General features: G+C 43.6%; 1 protein-coding gene and 1 pseudogene across 4 annotated transcripts in view; one reads left to right on the top strand and one right to left on the bottom strand.

Annotated features, from left to right (window-relative positions):
• The window catches only part of AXDND1 (axonemal dynein light chain domain containing 1), a 194,456-nt gene that overhangs the window by 79,959 nt on the left and 95,544 nt on the right, over positions 1 to 18,953 (top strand). For all 4 annotated transcript variants that reach the window (XM_033200493.1, XM_033200491.1, XM_033200490.1 and 1 more), the window contains one exon: positions 8,067 to 8,301. In XM_033200493.1, coding sequence (XP_033056384.1) covers positions 8,067 to 8,301 — 235 coding nt within the window. The remainder of the gene's footprint in view (positions 1 to 8,066; positions 8,302 to 18,953) is intronic.
• Positions 11,023 to 11,873, bottom strand: LOC117075985 (annotated as a pseudogene).

Below are 18,953 nucleotides of genomic sequence, written 5' to 3' on the forward strand. Positions count from 1 at the left end.
AAGTTCGCACCAAGTGTTTCACATCAAAGGGTAAAAGACGCATAGCACCAAACACAGATTCTAGTAATCTTAAGGTGAATGGGCTCTGTACACTATTATTTACCACACTTGCTTTTAATTCCTTTAACAACTTAAACTCTAGGGGAGTGTGTTCATGAATAACCTGCTGTGGATTATTTGGATCAGCCCTTACGGAAATAGGAAAAGTGCAAAGTCCTAAGGGCTCTCCAGCTATGGCAGCAGCGCATAAAATTCTTTGTATTGGGGTTTCTATTTCTGCTATCAAAGGAGGTGTTTCAGATGTTTCTGCAACTGGAGGAGGCGGTATAGGCCAATTTTTATCCTCCCTCTCCTGTTTTTTATTTTCAATTGGAAGTGTGGGTGGGACAACAGATTCTTTCAGATTTTTAGATTCAGCCTGCTGTCCTGCAGAATAATGAGGAGATAATGGCAGAAGTATAGTACTGTTTGGACCAACGGAGGCAAGATGGCGCACTTCCGGGTTCTTCATCCCCCAACTTTTCCCACGCACGCGAAAATGCAGCCGACGCCCAGGAAGGTGCAGACCAACTGGGCATGCGCCAGGTGACGTCAATCTGAAGAGACCAAGATTTACCTGGTCGCACCTGCGGAACGCCCCCGGACACGCCCGTGCCCCGCCTATCGCCCTCCCACTCCCAGAAAAGCCGCTCCGGACGAGTGCCACGCGCGGACTTCCCAGCTTCCCCACTGCGGTCGGGACTGTCGGAACTCCGTCCGAGAGCAGCACGGGGAACTCTGTGGGCCTCATTTGCCGGAGGCCAACAGACCTCTCCTCACCCACCTTCTTCCCCTGAAGCTAGGTGACCAAAATAAACTTGCAGTTTTGCTCCTACCCTTGCCTAGTCGCTGGTTCCTTTGCGCCCGATCTGGTGGTCTTAGAAAAAACAAAACAGTTGGTGCCGAAACCCGGGAGGAGACCCCTCCTCGGGGCCCCCAGAGTCTGGGGAGCCTCCTCCTCCTCCTCACTCCACGCCGCAGACGGACCAGGACCTGAGACCCGCTTCCCTCACTCTCACGGCCTCTCTGGGGTAAGTGCCCTTGTCTCCTCTTTACCTCCCTCGGCCAGAAATCCTGCGCAGGTCCGGGGTCCATTTGGAGCCACCACGTGGCTCGGGAGACCCGTTCAGGACGGAGACGTCCGCCTGAAGGTAATCTCCACTTAGGCTTCAAGAGCCTCTCGTCTGTCTCTGCTGGTTCCAAAGGACGCTTTGAAGCCAGGCAGGGATCCATTCCCATGTCCATTGGGTCCATTGTGTCGGTAAAGAGGAAACAAATGGGAAACCCCCAGTCCAAATTTCCAAAGAGCACCCCCTTGGGGTGCCTCCTAGCCAATTTAAAAACCTTACAGCTTGAACAAGACCTTAGGAGGAAGCGGTTAATTTTCCTTTCCACTGTGGCGTGGCCCGGATACAAACTAGACAATCAGTCTCAGTGGCCACCAGAGGGCACCCTAGATCGCAATGTTCTGACCGACCTCAGCAATTTCTGCCAGCGGTTAGGCAAGTGGTCTGAAATTACGTACATACAAGGCTTTTGGGCCTTACGCTCTCGTCCCGACCTGTGTAGCCGGTGCTCTTCGGCCCAAGTTATGCTAGCCAAGGACGCCGGCTCACAGGAACCCGAAAAAGAGGAGTCTTCATTCCTTTCTGTTCAGCCGGAGGATCTAGGGTTTCCCTCACTTCCGCCCTATACTTCTCCTCCCTCCGCCCGGACTCCTCCTTCCTCTTCCTTACCTACTAGTAATCCACTCAGTCCCGTGCTTCCTTCGGGGCCCCCAACTGGCTGTCTTGAGTCTCCTGTCTCTGCACACACCCGCTCTAAGTGCCCTGCTGATGCCTCCACTCCTGCCCCACACCCTCCTACACTGTTAGCGCCTTTGCGAGAGGTGGCTGGGGCGGAGGGGGTAGTCAGAGTACATGTCCCTTTTTCATTGGTCGATCTTTCCAAAATTGAAAAGCATTTAGGGGATTTCTCAGCTAATCCCACCATTTACATAAAGGAATTTAGATATCTTTGTCAGGCCTATGACTTAACTTGACATGACCTCCAGGTTATCCTAACCTCCACCCTAAACCCTGAGGAGCAAGAGCGCATCCTAGCGGCCGCCAGGCAGCACGCCAACCAACTACATTTAACTGATGCCACCATCCCACTAGGGGAGCAAGCAGTACCCTCGGCAGACCCAGACTGGAACTGCCAAGCAAACCAGCCTGGGCGCCGTAGGCGAGACATAATGGTTCAGTGTTTGTTGGCTGGTATGCAAACAGCCTCAAACAAAACTGTAAATTTTAACAAATTAAAAGAAATTATTCAAAATCCAGAAGAAAATCCAGCCTCATTCTTAAATAGGCTGACTGAGGTTCTAACCCAATATACCCGGTTAGATCCAGCCTCCCCCACAGGGACCACCATTTTGGCGTCTTATTTCATTTCTCAATCAGCTCCTGACATTCGTAAGAAACTTCAAAAGGTAGAGGATGGTCCTCAGGCACCAATACAAGATCTGGTTAAATTAGCCTTTAAGGTCTATAACTCCAGAGAGGAGACGGCTGAGGCAGTGCGACAGGCACGCCTCAAACAGAAGGCCCAACTCCTAGCAGCGGCTTTACGGCCCAATTGTAACCCCAGACCAGAGAGTACACACTCCACAGACTCCAAGGCTACGAAAGGAGCCTGCTATAAGTGCGGCAAGGCGGGACACTATGCCAATAGGTGTCCGCAAGGTCCCCGAGCCCCAATGCAGCCTTGCCATAAGTGCAAGGCGTCAGGACATTGGGCCAATGAATGTCCTAAGCCTCGTCCACCAGCAACCCCCTGCCCTGCTTGCCAGCAGGGAGGACACTGGAAATCTGATTGCCCCACCCTGAGAACAGGTGCTGTGTCTCCACGTGACCCCCTTTCCCAGGATCCTGGGAGCTCCTTCCAGCTCCTACATCTGGACGACAACGACAACTGAAGGTGCCGAGACTCGGGGACCCCCATCACCCTCGCCGAGCCGCGGGTAACTCTCCTGGTAGCGGGTAAGACAATTAATTTTTTTAATAGTTAGCGGGGCTACCTATTCTGTTTTGCCGTCCTTCTCTGGACCTAGCCTTCCATCCGATATCTCTGTAGTAGGAGTAGACGGAAAGCCATCCACCCCACGAAAAACCCCACTCCTCAGTTGCTGCCTGGCCAACAACTACTTTGCGCACTCGTTCCTCATTATACCCTCATGCCCTACCCCCTTACTAGGCAGAGACATCCTGAGCACCTTAAAGGCCTCCATATACATTCCCACCAACTCACCCACTCCCCTTCAACCCCCTCATGACCTGTTGCTCATGCTTTGTGCAAGTGCACAGGCTCCTCCTATGTCACCCCCACCCCCCATCTTCCCTATTTCTGTACACCCTCAAGTGTGGGACACTTCCACCCCGGTCATAGCTGCCCACCACCCACCAGTTCTCGTCCAAACTGCCCAATTCTTCCTTTCCGTTATTCAACTCCAAATTCATCCTGAGGTAATCATACTCAGGCACCCAATGGAGGCCACACAGCCCCCATTGAAGGCTATTTCTCGTCCAAACTGCCCAATCCTTCCTTTCCGTTATTCAACTCCAAATTCATCCTGAGGTAATCATACTCAGGCACCCAATGGAGGCCAAACAGCCCCCATTGAAGGCTATTTCTCATGCAACTGATCTCTCTCTATTTATTTATTTATTTATTTATTTTTTTATTTATTTTGAGACGGAGTCTTGCTCTGTCGCCGGGGCTGGAGTGCAGTGGCCGGATCTCAGCTCACTGCAAGCTCCGCCTCCCGGGTTCACGCCATTCTCCTGCCTCAGCCTCCCGAGTAGCTGGGACTACAGACGCCCGCCACCTCGCCCGGCTAGTTTTTTGTATTTTTTAGTAGAGACGGGGTTTCACAGTGTTCGCCAGGATGGTCTCGATCTCCTGACCTCGTGATCCGCCCGTCTCGGCCTCCCAAAGTGCTGGGATTACAGGCTTGAGCCACCGCGCCCGGCCACAACTGATCTCTCTCTAAAACTCTTAACCATACAGCCATTAACTGATCCCTCTATGTCCCCGTGTCCTTGGTCCCCAGTCTAACTTTATACAGCCAGGCAGAAGTAGCAGAGCTTTTCCAGCAACTTTCCATGCCACTACGCCACCCCCGTAAAAAAAAAAAACGGGCTGTTTTCCTCCCTCTAGTTATTGGAATCAGCTGAAAGCCTGGCCTCCCTGCAGCGCCGAACTACCTCAATAGCCTAAGTAGCTGCCCAAAACAGGGGCGCCCTAGACTTGCTTACAGCTGAAAAAGGAGGCACTTGTCTCTTCCTTGGAGAAGAGTGCTGCTATTATGTTAGCAAGTCAGGCCTAGTAGACACTAACATTCAAACCCTCAATAAAATAAAAAACTGAGATACAAAACCTTAACACCCCAACCTTGCCGGGACCTTCCTTCTGGGTTTTGCCCATATTCCGACAAATGCTTTCATACCTCGTTCCTATACTAATACTGTGCCTTATTTTATTCTTCATCCGTACGTCCAAATGCCAACCATGGGCCCCGACCTTAACGACGCCCCTTAACAGCAGGAAGTAGCCAGACAGACCACGGCGCCCCTTTATCACTATTACCAATAAAAGGTTGGACTGTTTGGACGAAAGGAGGCAAGATGGCGCACTTCCGGGTTCTTCATCCCCCAACTTTTCTCACGCGCGCGAAAATGCAGCCGACGCCCGGGAAGGTGCAGACCAACTGGGCATGCGCCAGGTGACGTCAATCTGAAGAGACCAAGATTTACCTGGTCGCACCTGCGGAACGCCCCCGGACACGCCCGTGCCCCGCCTATCGCCCTCCCACTCCCAGAAAAGCCGCTCCGGACGAGTGCCACGCGCGGACTTCCCAGCTTCCCCACTGCGGTCGGGACTGTCGGAACTCCGTCCGAGAGCAGCACGGGGAACTCTGTGGGCCTCATTTGCCGGAGGCCAACAGACCTCTCCTCACCCACCTTCTTCCCCTGAAGCTAGGTGACCAAAATAAACTTGCAGTTTTGCTCCTACCCTTGCCTAGTCGCTGGTTCCTTTGCGCCCGATCTGGTGGTCTTAGAAAAAACAAAACAAGTATGAGCTAAACTCCACGTGGAGAAAACTGAAGAATCAATCAAAAACTTTAAGACCTTTTTAATGAGCCTGAGCCTGTTTTAATCCTTCTCCTGCTCTGTCCCAATTTTCCACATCAAGACTGCCTGCAGAAACCATGTGTTATGTGTAATAACCTCCTGCAGCAGCTTAGTCGATGTCTGAGAACTAACCTGAGGATGAGTTCATTTCAATAAAACTTTAAGCAACTGCACATAATGATTTTCTCCAACGGATAAATTCTGCTCCGTGTTATCCTGATTCAGAAAACTTCCCATTCCCAGTACTTCTTTAAAGCACTGCTCCCAGTACCTCTTCAGGGCACTGACCTTATCTCCGCTGCAGGTAGACTCATCCCAGCCTCCCCATTCGCCTTGTCAATTTCAGTTCCTCTGTTCCAGCAGATCTTCTTCCTTCATGTCCTTGAAGTCCTGTGTTCGGATTCCACTATGTAACCCGCACAGACATAGGAGGACTGAACAAAGGGGGGCGAACGTGGGAATAAAAGACAAGAGACAAAAGAGTATATTTGGAAGAAGGGGCCGGGGGGCACCTTGCCTGTAGTGGACAAGGGCCCTGAGCTTTACACAACCCTCTGTATTTATTAGGCAAAAGAGATGGGAGAAAGGGGGAGTGATTGTTGGGTAATTGCTGTTTGGTTCACAGCAGGCTTGCAAGACTGCATCCTTTGAACAATAGGTGCTAGACTTCTCAATAGATAACTTCAAAGAGCCTGGTGCCAGGGAGTGATGTCCCTCTGCAAACCTTTTGGTGGCAGGCGCAGTGTGAGTTTGCTCACATCGTGTATTCGTGATAAACAGTTTGCTGTATGATCATATAGCCTCAAGTGGAATGCTGAGTTGGTCACGTCCCACGGGCCTTTGGCTCCCTACAAGTGAGGGTAGTTCAATGTTATTATTTGTCAGACATAAGTAACGTTTGTGCCTGTCCTATATCAGGCTTTTGTTTTAAGGACAAATTGGACTTTTAATATTAATAACTCTTTTTTTATTACGGTAAAATATATATAACACAAAATTTACCATTTTAATCATTTTTAAGCATACAGTTCAGTTGCCCTAAATATATTTATATTGTTGTACAACCATCACCACCATTCATTTCCAGGACTTTTTCTTTTCCCCAAACTGACATTCTGTACCCATTATACTGTAAGTCCCCATTTCTGCCTCCCCCTACCCCCTGGGCAATCTCGTTCTACTTTCTGTTTATGAATTTGATGACTCTAGGTATCTCATATAAGTGGAATCATACAGTATTTTATTTCTGTGACTGGCTTATTTCCCTCAGCATAATGTTCATCCATTTTGCAGCAAGTGTCAGAATTTTCTTTCTTTCCGAGGTTGAATAATATCCCATTGTATTTATATACCACATTTTGTTTATACATTAATAACATAATCTTTAAGGGGTCGGAGCTTGGAAAATAGATTTCATTGATCAAATTACTATCATGTTATAGTAGTCTGACAAAGGAAAATGTATATGACATTGAACTACTTCCAAAGTGAATATCGAAATCATTCCCTAATGAAATTGCATAAGATCCCAACAAACCATTCTTTAGGAATGACTTGAACAGTATATTCTCAGAATTGAAGATATTTCCTGATCTATATACAACATGTCTAGTTTAGTGACTTTTTTTTTTTTTTTGCTTTTTATCTGGCAGTTTTGACATATATAGAAAAAATACAAAAAAGTCATATTTCTTCAATTTAGGAATAGTAATAGCTCTCATTTATTAAGCACTTAGTCTTTGTGAGGAGCTGAAAATGTGTTTTCCATATATTATCTTACTTATTCTTCATGGCTGCCCTATGATGCAAGTCTTATAATCTTCATGTCCCAGATGTGGAAATTGAAGCCTAGGATGTTAAGTAACTTACCTAAGTTATCTATAAAAGGTAAGTGGCGGAGTTGGAATTTGAGTCCAGATCTCTCCAGCTTCAAAGTTCTTACTCCTAATTGCTCTTCTACACTGTCTCCCCATGCTAATTACTCTTATTGAAGGCTAGGTAATGTTTCTATTATCTGAGCACAAATAATGCCAAATTATATATATAAATTGTACCTTATTTTTCCACAAATATTTATTGATATGTCATGTTCGGCACTTGGACTTGGGTTTAGACAGATAAACAAAATGTGAATAAAACACAACCTGTATATTCTAGGAACCTTCCCAGTCTAGTGGGGATCATGTAAACAGATATATTACAACCTTACGAAAAACAATAGTAATTTTTTTTTTTGAAATGGAGTCTCGCTCTGTCACCCAGACTCGAATGCAGTGGCCGGATCTCAGCTCACTGCAAGCTCCGCCTCCCGGGTTTACGCCATTCTCCTGCCTCAGCCTCCCTAGTAGCTGGGACTACAGGTGCCCGCCACCTCGCCTGGCTAGTTTTTTTGTATTTTTTTAGTAGAGACGGGGTTTCACTGGGTTCGCCAGGATGGTCTCCATCTCCTGACCTCGTGATCCGCCTGTCTCGGCCTCCCAAAGTGCTGGGATTACAGGCTTGAGCCACCGCGCCCAGCCTGCCAGTAGTAATTAAACATGCTTAGCTTTATAGGACTTAATTGCCTATCTCTACTTTTTTTGTTGTTGTTTTTTAACCACACAGAATTTAATATAATGATTTTCATCCTGGTAAACTGTGGGTTATCTCACAGAGTATCACCATTAGTTTAAATTCATTTTAACTTAAAAAATAAGATATATGTCATATACCACCTCTTTGGAGCATAATAATAATAGGATATGCAACTCCAAAATAGTTGGAAGTCACTGGGGAATAAGCATTAGGTAGACCTTGATAAAATCATTAGTGGATAGATAATATGCTACTCTCCCTCTTCCTTTCACTCTTTAGATCCTGAATGAGAAAAAAGAAGAGTTTTCTGGGGATGTTCTACTGTCAAAATATGATACTCTCAAGATTGTTAAACATTTACAGGAAAACTGGACAGATATTGGGCTTGGGATATTTAATCGCCATAAAAGTTTGGAGGGAGAGATGCCATCAGAGCAACAGTACATGGAGGAAATTATCAAAAACATACAAAAACTCTACAAAGAATATGAAATAAGAATAAATGGGGACAATGGTAAGAAAATACTCATAATAATTAGATTTCTTGGTATAAAATGTTTCCACAATTATTATTTTCAATACAATTAATATTTAAAATAAAAGTAATACCTGCATATAGTTTTAAAAACAAAGCAAAATAAGCAAAGCATTGAGCATCACTTTGAGATATAATTTATATACCTTAGGATTCACCTATTTAAAGTGTATAATTCAGTGATTTTTAGTATATTCACAGATATGTGCATCCATTACTGCTGTCAATTTTAGATTATTTCCATCAAAATAAACCTCAAAAGAAACCCCATACTCTTTAGCTCTCACCCTCTTACCCCCAACATTGTCACTTCAGTCCTAAGTTTGCTTTCTGTCTCTAGAGATTTCCCTGTTCTGGACTTTCATGTGAATGAATTCATGTACTGTGTGATCTTTTGACTGGGTTCTCTCACTTGGTATAATGTTTTCAATGTTCGCTCATGTTTTAGCATTTATCAGTACTTCACTCATTTTTATGGCCTAATCATATTTTATTGTATGTATGTATCACATGTCATCATTTCATCTGTTGGTAGGCATTTGGGTTGTTTCCACTTTTTGACTATGATGAATATTGCTGATATAGACATTTATTACACGTTTCCTGGTAGAAATATGTTTTCATTTTCCTTGGATATATGCACAGGAGTGAAATTCTTGGTCATTTGATAACTGTATCTTTATTTTTTATTTATTTTTTTTATTTTTTGAGATGGAGTCTCGCTTTTGTCGCCCAGGCTGGAGTGCAGTGGCCAGATCTCAGCTCACTGCAAGCTCCGCCTCCCGGGTTTACGCCATTCTCCTGCCTCAGCCTCCGGAGTGGCTGGGACTACAGGCGCCCGCCACCTCGCCCGGCTAGTTTTTCGTATTTTTTAGTAGAGACGGGGTTTCACCTTGTTAGCCAGGATGGTCTCGATCTCCTGACCTCGTGATCCGCCCGCCTTGGCCTCCCAAAGTGCTGAGATTACAGGCTTGAGCCACCGCGCCCGGCCGATAACTGTATCTTTAACTTTTTGAAGACTGCCACACTGTTTTCAAAGAGGCCGCATCATTTTGTATTCCTACCAGCAGTGTATGAAGGTTCCACTTTCTCTGCTTGCTTGCTAGAACCTGTCTCACTTTTAAATTCTGGCCATACTAGTGGGTGTAAAATAAAATCTCACTGTGGTTTTGATTTGTGTTTTCCTGATGACTACTGATGTCAAGCATTTTTTAAAGGTTTATTAGCCACTTGTGTGTCTTCTTTGCAGAAATGTCTGTTCAGGTCCTTTGCCTATGTTTTTTTTCTAAGACAAAAATTGAGATTTATGCTATTGATTTATAACATGTATAGAAAGAAAAGCAATTTTCCAAGGTTTCATACTACCAGAGAACAGATACTATTGTTCAACATTAATGAATATTGTGTGTTATTGTGCGCTATTACCACTTGTGTTAGACCTCTAGACAAATGTCCACCAGCTGACAATGTAACTCTTTGAAAATGTCAAACAGAATGAGACCTATCTGAGATATTAGTCTGTGAAATAACATTCTATATAAGTGGTTCTCAAACTTTAGTGTGATTAGGGATTTGGTGAAGAATGCAGATTCCTGAGCCCTGCCTCCAGTCTTCTTGGTACACTGTGTCTACAGAGATACGCATAAACTGGCAATTTTAGCAAGCATCCCAGGTGATTCTGATGCCAGTGGTCTACATACCATACTTTTAAAAAAATGTCCTTTATTGGGAGTCCATTAGTAGCTAGGTCTAACATAAATGTAAAACACCCTTTCACACACTCTAATGATTCTTTGCCCATATTTTATTTAGGTTGTCTTTTTATTATTGAGTTATAAGACTGCTTAATATGTTCTGAATACAAGTTGCTTTTCAGATATGTGAATTCTAAACAGTTTATCTTTTTCTGTGGGTTGTCTTTCCATTTTCTTGATAGTGTCCTTTTTTTTTTTTTCTTAACAGAATAAATAAGTCATGTTTAATGCTTCTAGCCTGGTAAAATAAAAAATTAAACATAATCTCTCTATATTTTACTTTTTAAAAATTGAAAGTGTGTTACATGTTAATGGGGCACATGTGAGTATTTGTTACATTCATAGAATGTGTAATGAGCAAGGTCAGGGTATTTGGGGTATCTATTATCTTGAGTATTTATCCCTCCTATGTGTTGGGAACATTTCAAGTCCTCTCTTCTAGCTACTTTGAAACATACTCCATCTACAATGTTGCTAACTGTAGTCACCCTTCTCCCTTACTGAATACAGGGGTATATTTGTTCTATCTAAGTGTATGTTTTTACCCACCAATCAACCTCTCTTTATCCCATCTCCCACCCACACACCTTTCCCAACATCTGTTATCATTCTATTCTCTGTCTCCACAAGATCAATTTTTTTAGTTCCCACATATGAGTGAGGACATGCAGTATCTATCTTTCCGTGCCTGGCTTATTTCGCTTCACACATTAACCTCCAGTTCCATCCATGTTCATATTTAGCTTTAATTTTAAATAACCATTAAGTGAATTTCCATAATCTGATTTTTGTGTATTTAAAATAGTCTTGTCTCTTCAAATACTAATTTTGAATGGAAATATTCATTGGGAGTAGGTGTAGATTCTACAGTGGCACAAAAAATTCCAAAGGAAGCTACAGACTATGTATAAAATATGTGTTTTAAAGAATGAAGTTGAAGAAAGGTTCAACTTACTACAGGAGGCATCATGCCCTTGCTTGAAGAGGGGATGACAACTCAAAGATCTGGTTTTCTACTGTTCATTCCAAGATTACCGCCACCTGGTGGAGGGGGAGACTTTGTAGGCATGGCTTTGCCTAAACTATTTGCACCAGTAGCTCCAATCAAATTTGGAGAAGCTCTTGAGTTTACAAATCCATTCCCCACTGGGCTGCTTCCAGCTCCATTTGGCACTGTGAGCTCTGTAGTACCCAACATCGCACCTGCATTGCCAGTACCTGGTGGTCTCTGAGGAGCTCCATGGACTCATGTCTTATAATACGGTTTGAGGTGGAGAGAGCATGTTTGAATCTGTTAACGTTGAGCTGGCTGCCAAAGATGGGGACAGGAGTGAACTCCCTGGGTTAGTGTAGGACAAAGCATTGGGGCTGGTCACTGGAACTGTGACATTGAAAAGTTCTGAGGTGGCAAACCAGGTGTGATGCTATGATTCCACATCATATTATCAAATTCCTCATTAATTTTTTTATATTTTTCTGTATGTGGAGTTAGCACATATGAAGTATCAGGGTCTGAACTGTCGCACCCTCTGTGTTCCTTCTTGTTCAGAGCCTCCACAATATCCGGGTTGGTTCTGCTTTCATAAGGTTAATTCTATTCTGTATACTTGAGAAGAACTTTCTCCGTATCAGTGCTAGCATACTGAAACAGTTTGTTAGAGCTGTTGAAAACGCACAGTCACAGAGCACACTAAGTTCATAAGCTTTCTTCATTAATCCAAACTTTCTCTTTGTAAAAGTGACCTGTCAGTTCCTTTCATCCATTATGCGTGTGATTTGTATTTTCTTCTGCACCATTTTCAGCTACCTTTCCTTATTTCCTTATATTCCAAATATTTAATACAAAAGTTAATTTTCTTCAATACCGTAATGCATCGTACACAGCTTCTGTTATTTCAGCTTCTACTCCAACGGCTATAGCTGAAATTTTCTACAAGATGGTGTCTCCTGGCGCGCACATGCGGCAGCCTGGGCCCGCCGCCAGCGCTCAGGCGCTGCCTGGAGCCGCCTCCTTCAGCCTGGGACTCGCCTGGACATCCCGATAGTGTCTTTTTAAGTACAAACGTTTTTAATTTTAATGAAGTCCATCCAACTTACCGATTTTATTTTCTTTTTTGTTTGTACTTTTGGTGTCATATCTAAGAATCCTTTGCTAAATTTAAAGTCATGAAGATTTTCGCTTAGTTCTTCTAAGAGTTTTATAGTTTTGCTTTTATATAATGGTATTTGATCCATTTTGAGTTTTTTTTTTTTTTTTGAGACAGAGTTGTGCTTTGTCATGTAGGGTGACGTGCAGTGGCATGATCTTGTCTCATTGCAGTCTCAGGCTCCTGGGTTCAAGTGATCCTCCCACCTCAACCTCTGAGTAGCTGGGATTACAGGTGTGTGCCACCAATGTCGACAATTTTTTAATACTTTTTGTAGAGACAGGGTCTCACCATGTTGCATAGGCTGGTCTCAAACTTCCAGGTTCAAGCGATCCTCCCACTTCAGCCTCCCAAAGTGCTGGAATTAGAGGCATAATCCACCACACCTGGCCTTGGGTTAATTTTTATATATTATGTGAGGTAAGGCTCTAATTTCATTCTTTTGCATGTGGATGTTCAGTTGTCCTAGCACCATTTATTGAAAATAACATTCTTCCTCCATTTAATAGTCTTGGCATCCTTGTCAAAAATCTGTTAGCCAGAGATCTCTGGGCTTGTTTTGTACTCTTAAGCCTATTCCACTAATGTGTATGTTTGTCCTTGTGCTACATTGTCTTGATTACTCTTGCTTTATAATAAGTTTCAAAATTGAGAAATGTGAGTCCTCTATTCTTTTTCGTGATTGTTTTGGCTCTTCTGCATCTCTTGAAATTCTATATGAATTTTATAATCAGCTCATCAATTTCTATGAAGAAATCAGCTTCTGATGGAGGGATTATGTTGCATCTGTAGATTTGTTTGGGGAGTATTGCCATCTTAACAATGTTAAATCTTCTAATCCATAAATGTGGATTTTTTTCAATTATTTAGATATTTTTCAATTTCTGTTATCAATGTTTTGTAGTTTTCTGAGTTTTATATTTCTTTTGTTAAATATTTTTTGAGTATATTATTCTTCTAGATGATGTTGTGAATGAAATCTCAGTTCCATTTTCAGATTGTTCATTTAAAGTATATAGAAATAGAATAGATTTTGTATATTGATCTTATATCTTGCCATGTTGCTGAACTCATTTATTAATTCTAATAGTTTCTGTTTTTTTAGTGGATGACTTAGGATTTTCTCTTTATGAGATCATGTTACAGTGAAGAGAGGGTTTTATGACTTCCTTGCCAATCTGGATTCTTTTTTTTTTTTTTTGAGACAGAGTCTTGCTCTGTTGCCCAGGCTGGTGTGCAGTGGTGCAATCTTGGCTCACTGCAACCACTGCTGCCAGGGTTCAAGCGATTCTCCTGCCCTAGCCTCACCAGTAGCTGGGATTACAGACGTCTGCCACACGCCAGGCTAATTTTTGTATTTTTAGTAGAGATGTTGGCCAGGCTGGTCTCAAACTCCTGACCTTGTAATCCACCCATCTCAGCCTCCCAAAGTGCTGGGATTACAGGTGTGAACCACTGTGGCCTGGATTCTTGTATTTATTTTTCTGGCCTAATAGCCCTGGTAAGAACCTCTAGTTGAACAGAAATCATGGGAGCAGATATTCTTGTCTTATTCTTGTCCTTAGGGGGAAAGCATGAGTCTTTCCCCATTAAGTGTGATGTTAGCTGTGGGTTTTTCGTAGATGCCTTTTATCAGGTTTAGGAAATTCTGTTCTATTCCTATTTAATTGAATTCTTTTTTTTTTTTTTTTTTTTTTTGAGATGGAGTCTTGCTCTGTTGCCCTGGCTGGAGTGCAGTGGCCAGATCTCAGCTCACTGCAAGCTCTGCCTCCCGGGTTTACGCCATTCTCCTGCCTCAGCCTCCCGAGTAGCTGGGACTACAGACGCCCACCACCTCGCCCAGCTAGTTTTTGTATTTTTAGTAGAGACGGGGTTTCACTGTGTTAGCCAGGATGGTCTCGATCTCCTGACCTCGTGATCCTCCCGTCTCGGCCTCCCAAAGTGCTAGGATTACAGGCTTGAGCCACTGCGCCCGGCCTAATTGAATTCTTTTACATGAAAAGGTGTGGGATTTTTTAAAAATGCTTTTTCTGTATTCATTGAGATAATTGCATGGCTTTTGTCTTTTATTGTATCAGTAGGATATATTACATTGATTTTTGGATATTAATCCAATCTTCCTTGCCTAGGATAAATCCTATTTGGGGCTGGGAGTGATGGGTCATGCCTGTAATCTCAGTGCTTTGGGAGGCCAAGGCAGGAGGAATTCGAGAAGCCAGGAATTTGAGACCAGCCTGAGCCACATAGTGAGATCCTGTGTATATAGCTACATAGCTACTGAGAAGGCTGAGGCAGAAGGATGCCTTGAGCCCAGGAGTTTGAGGCTGCAGTGAGGTATGGTCACACCACTTTACTCCAGCCTGGGTGACAGAGCTCCGGAGACACTACCTCAAAAAAAACATAACCTACTTGATCATGGTATATAATTATTTTTATATGTTTCTAGGTTTGGTTTGCAGGTATTTGGTTGAGGAGTTTGCATCTATAGTTATACGATATATTTATCTGTCGCTTTTCTTTCTTGTGATATCTTTATCTCGTTTTGGTGTCAGTATAATACTGGACTCATGAAATGGGCTGGGAAGATTTTCCTCCTTTTCTGTTATTTTGGAAGAGTTTGTAAAGAACTGGTGCTAATTCTTTTTGAATGCTTGATAATATTTAGCGGTAAAGCCATCTGGGCCTGGGCTTTGCTTCATAGGTAGGTTTTTGATTATTGACTTGATCCGCTCTTTAAGAGGTCTATTTATATTGTCTTTTATTTTTTCTTGAGCCAATTTTGGTTGTCTGTATATTAAAAAAAAAAAATCGTCCACTTTATAATCCTTTTTATTTCTCCACAATTGGTAGTAATGCCCCTTTTAAGTTTCTGATTCTAATAATTTGAGTCTTAATTTTTTCTTGGTCAAACTAGCTAAAGGTTTATCAATTTTGTGGATCTTTTCGAAGAACCAACTTTTGGTTTTCTTGATTTTCTATATTGTTTTTCTATTCTCTATTAATTTTCACGGATATGGTTTGGCTGTGTCCCCACCCAAATCTCATCTTGAATTTCCACGTGTTGTGGGAGGGACCCTGTGGGAGATAATTGAATCATGGGGACAGGTCTTTCCCATGTTGTTCTCATGATAGTGAATAAGTCTCACCAGATCTGATGGCTTTATAAGGTAGAGTTTCCCAGCACAAGCTCTCTCTTTGCCTGCTGCCATACAGTTAAGATGTGACTTGCTCCTCCTTGCCTTCCACCATGATTATGAGGCTTCCCCAGCCACATGGAACTATAAGTCCAATAAACCCCTTTTCCCATATAAATTACCCAGTCTTGAGTATGTCTTTATCAGCAGTATGAAAATGGACTAATACAGTAAATTGGTACCAGTAGAGAAGGGTGCTGCTGAAAAGATACCTGAAAATGTGGAAGCGACTTTGGAACTGGGTAACAGGCAGAGGTTGAAATGGTTTGGAGGGCTTGGAAGAAGACAGGAACATGTGGGAAAATTTGAAACTCCCTAGAGACTTGTTGAATGGCTTTGAACAAGATGCTAATAATGATATGGACAATGAAATCCAGGCTGAGGTGGTCTCAGATGGAGATGAGGAACTTCTTGGGAACTGGAGCAAAGGTGACTCTTGTTATATTTTAGCAAAGGGACTGGCAGCACTTTGCCCCTGTCCTAGAGATTCGTGGAACTTTGAACTTGAGAGAGATGATTTAGGGTATCTGGCAGAAGAAATTTCTAAGCAACAAAGCATTCAAGAGGTGACTTGGGTGCTGTTAAAGGCATTCAGTTTTAAAAGGGAAACAGAGCATAAAAGTTTGGAAAATTTGCAGCCTGACAATGTGATAGAAAAGAAAATCCCATTTTCTGAGAAGAAATTAAAGCCAGCTGCAGAAGTTTGCATAAGTAATGAGGAGCCAACTGTTAATCCCCAGACCATGGGGAAAATGTCTTCAGGGCATGTCTGAGGTCTTCATGGTAGCCCTTCCCATCATAAGCCCTGAGGCCTAGGAGGAAAAAATGGTTTAGTGGGCTGGGCCCAGGGTCCCCATGCTGTGTGTAGCCTAGGGACTTGGTGTCCTGTGTCCCAGCTGCTCCAGCTGTGGCTGAAAGGGGCCAACATAGAGCTCAGGCTGTGGCTTCAGAGAGTGCAAGCCTCAAGCCTTGGTAGCTTCCATGTGGTATTGAACCTGTGGGTGTACAGAAGTCAAGAACTGGGGTTTGGGAACCTCCACCCAGATTTCAGAGGAGGTATGGAAACGCCTGGATGCCCAGGCAGAAGTTTGCTGCAGGGGTGGGTCCCTCATGGAAAACCTTGGCTAGGGAAGTGCAGAAGGGAAATGTGGAATCAGAGACCCCACACAGAGTCTCTACTAGGGCACAGCCTAGTGGAGTTGTGAGAAGAGGGCCACTGTCCTCCAGACCTCAGAATGGTAGATCCACCAACAGTTTTCACCGTGCACCTGGAAAAGTCACAGGCAGTCATTGCCAGCCCATGGAAGCAGCCAGGAGGGAGCCTGTACCCCACAAAACCACAGGGGTGGAACTGCCCAAGACCGTGGGAGCCCACCTCTTGCATCAGTGTGACCTGGATGTGAGACATGGAGTCAAAGAAGATCATTTTGGACCTTTATGATTTGACTGCTGTCCAGGCACGCTGGCTCACACCTGTAATCCCAGCACTTTGGGAGGCTGAGGTGGGCAGATCACCTGAGGTCAGGAGTTTGAGACCAGCCTGGCTAACATGGTGAAACTCCATCTTTACTAAAAATACAAAATTATCTGGGCATGGTGGCACACACCTGTAGTTGTAGCTACTCAGGAGGCTGAGACAGGAGAATCACTTGAACCCAGAAGGCGGAGGTTGCAGTGAGCCACGATTGTGCCATTGTACTCTAGCCTGGGCAAAAAGAGCGAATCTCTGTCTCAAAAAAAAAAAAAAAAAAATTACTGACACTCCTGCTAGATTTTGGACTTGCATGGGGCCTGTAGGCCCTTTGTTTTGGCCAATTTCTCCCATTTGGAATGCTTGTATTTACCCAATGCCTGTACCTGCTTTGTATCTAGGAAGTGACTAACTTGCTTTTGATTTTACAGGCTCATAGGCAGAAGGGACTTGTCTTGTTTCAGATGAGACTTGGGAATGTGGACTTTTTTTTTTTTTTGTCTTTTTTTTTATTATTATACTTTAAGTTCTAGGGTACATGTGCATAACGTGCAGGTTTGTTACATATGTATACATGTGCCATGTTGGTGTGCTGCACCCATTAACTCATCATTTGCATTACGCATATCCCCTAATGCTATCCTTTCCCCCTCCCCCTACCCCACAACAGGGCCCGGTGTGTGATGTTCCCCGCCCTGTGTCCAAGTGTTCTCATTGTTCAATTCCCATCTATGAGTGAGAACATGCAGTGTTTGGTTTTCTGTCCTTGCAATAGTTTGCTGAGAATGATGGTTTCCAGCTTCATCTATGTCCCTACAAAGGACATGAACTCCTCCTTTTTTACGGTTGCATAGTATTCCATGGTATATATGTGCCACATTTTCTTAATCCAGTCTATCATTGATGGATATTTGGGTTGGTTCCAGGTCTTTGCTATTGTGAATAGTGCCTCAATAAACATACATGTGCATGTGTCTTTATAGCAGCATGATTTATAATCCTTTGGGCATATACCTAGTAATGGGATAACTGGGTCAGATGATATTTCTAGTTCTAGATCCTTGAGGAATCACCACACTGGACTTTTAAGTTAATACTGAAATGAATTAAGACTTTGGGGGGACTGTTGGGAAGGCATGGTTGGTTTTGAAATGTGAGGACATGAGATTTGGGAGGGGCCAGAGACAGAATGATATGGTTTGGCTGTGTCCCCCCACCACCAAATCTCATCTTGAGTTCCCATGTGTTGTGGGAGGTACCAAGTGGGAGGTAATTGAATCATGGGGGCAGGTCTTTCCGGTGCTGTTCTCGTGGTAGTGAATAAGTCTCATGAGATCTGATGGTTTTATAATAGGGTGTTTCCCTACACAAACTTTCTTCGCTTGTCTGCCTCCATGTGAGACATGCCTTTCAGCTTCTGCCGTGATTGTGAGGCCTCTGCCGCCATGTGGAACTGTAAGTCCACTAAACCTTTTTCTTCTGTGAATTGCCCAGTCTCGGGTATGTCTTTAGCAGCAGCATGAAAATGGACTAATACAGGAGCCTACTACAGGAATAAGTTGAGAAATGATGAGAACCTATCCTAAGACATGGGAATGGAGAAGAGGAAAGAAAAATAAGAGAGATTTTAAAAATGTAGGCTACACAATTCTGTGTGTGAGATAGAGTATTGTAGGATGGCTGTGTTCCTGATTTGCACTGTAAATGGGTCATCCAGTTTATTAAGATTAGAGAATAGAGGAGAAGGAAAAGTATGGGGGGCAGATTATGTATTTAGTATTAGACGTACTGACTTTCAAGTAGCTGTGGCACAATTAAGTGGACTTGTTCAACAGGCATATTAGGAATGTGGGAGAAAAATCTTGGATGAAATTTTGGAAGATGCCAGGCGCGGTGGCTCACACCTGTAATCCCAGCACTTTGGGAGGCCGAGGCACGTTGGATCACCTGAGGTTGAGTTTGAGACCAGCCTGGCCAACATGGTAAAACCCCATCTCTACTAAAAATAACAGAAATTAGCCAGGCATGGTGGTGCATGCCTGTAATCCCAGCTGTTCAGGAGGCT

Source organism: Trachypithecus francoisi, unplaced genomic scaffold, assembly GCF_009764315.1.
Source record: "Trachypithecus francoisi isolate TF-2019V2 unplaced genomic scaffold, Tfra_2.0 Lachesis_group5, whole genome shotgun sequence".
NCBI lineage: Eukaryota > Metazoa > Chordata > Mammalia > Primates > Cercopithecidae > Trachypithecus > Trachypithecus francoisi.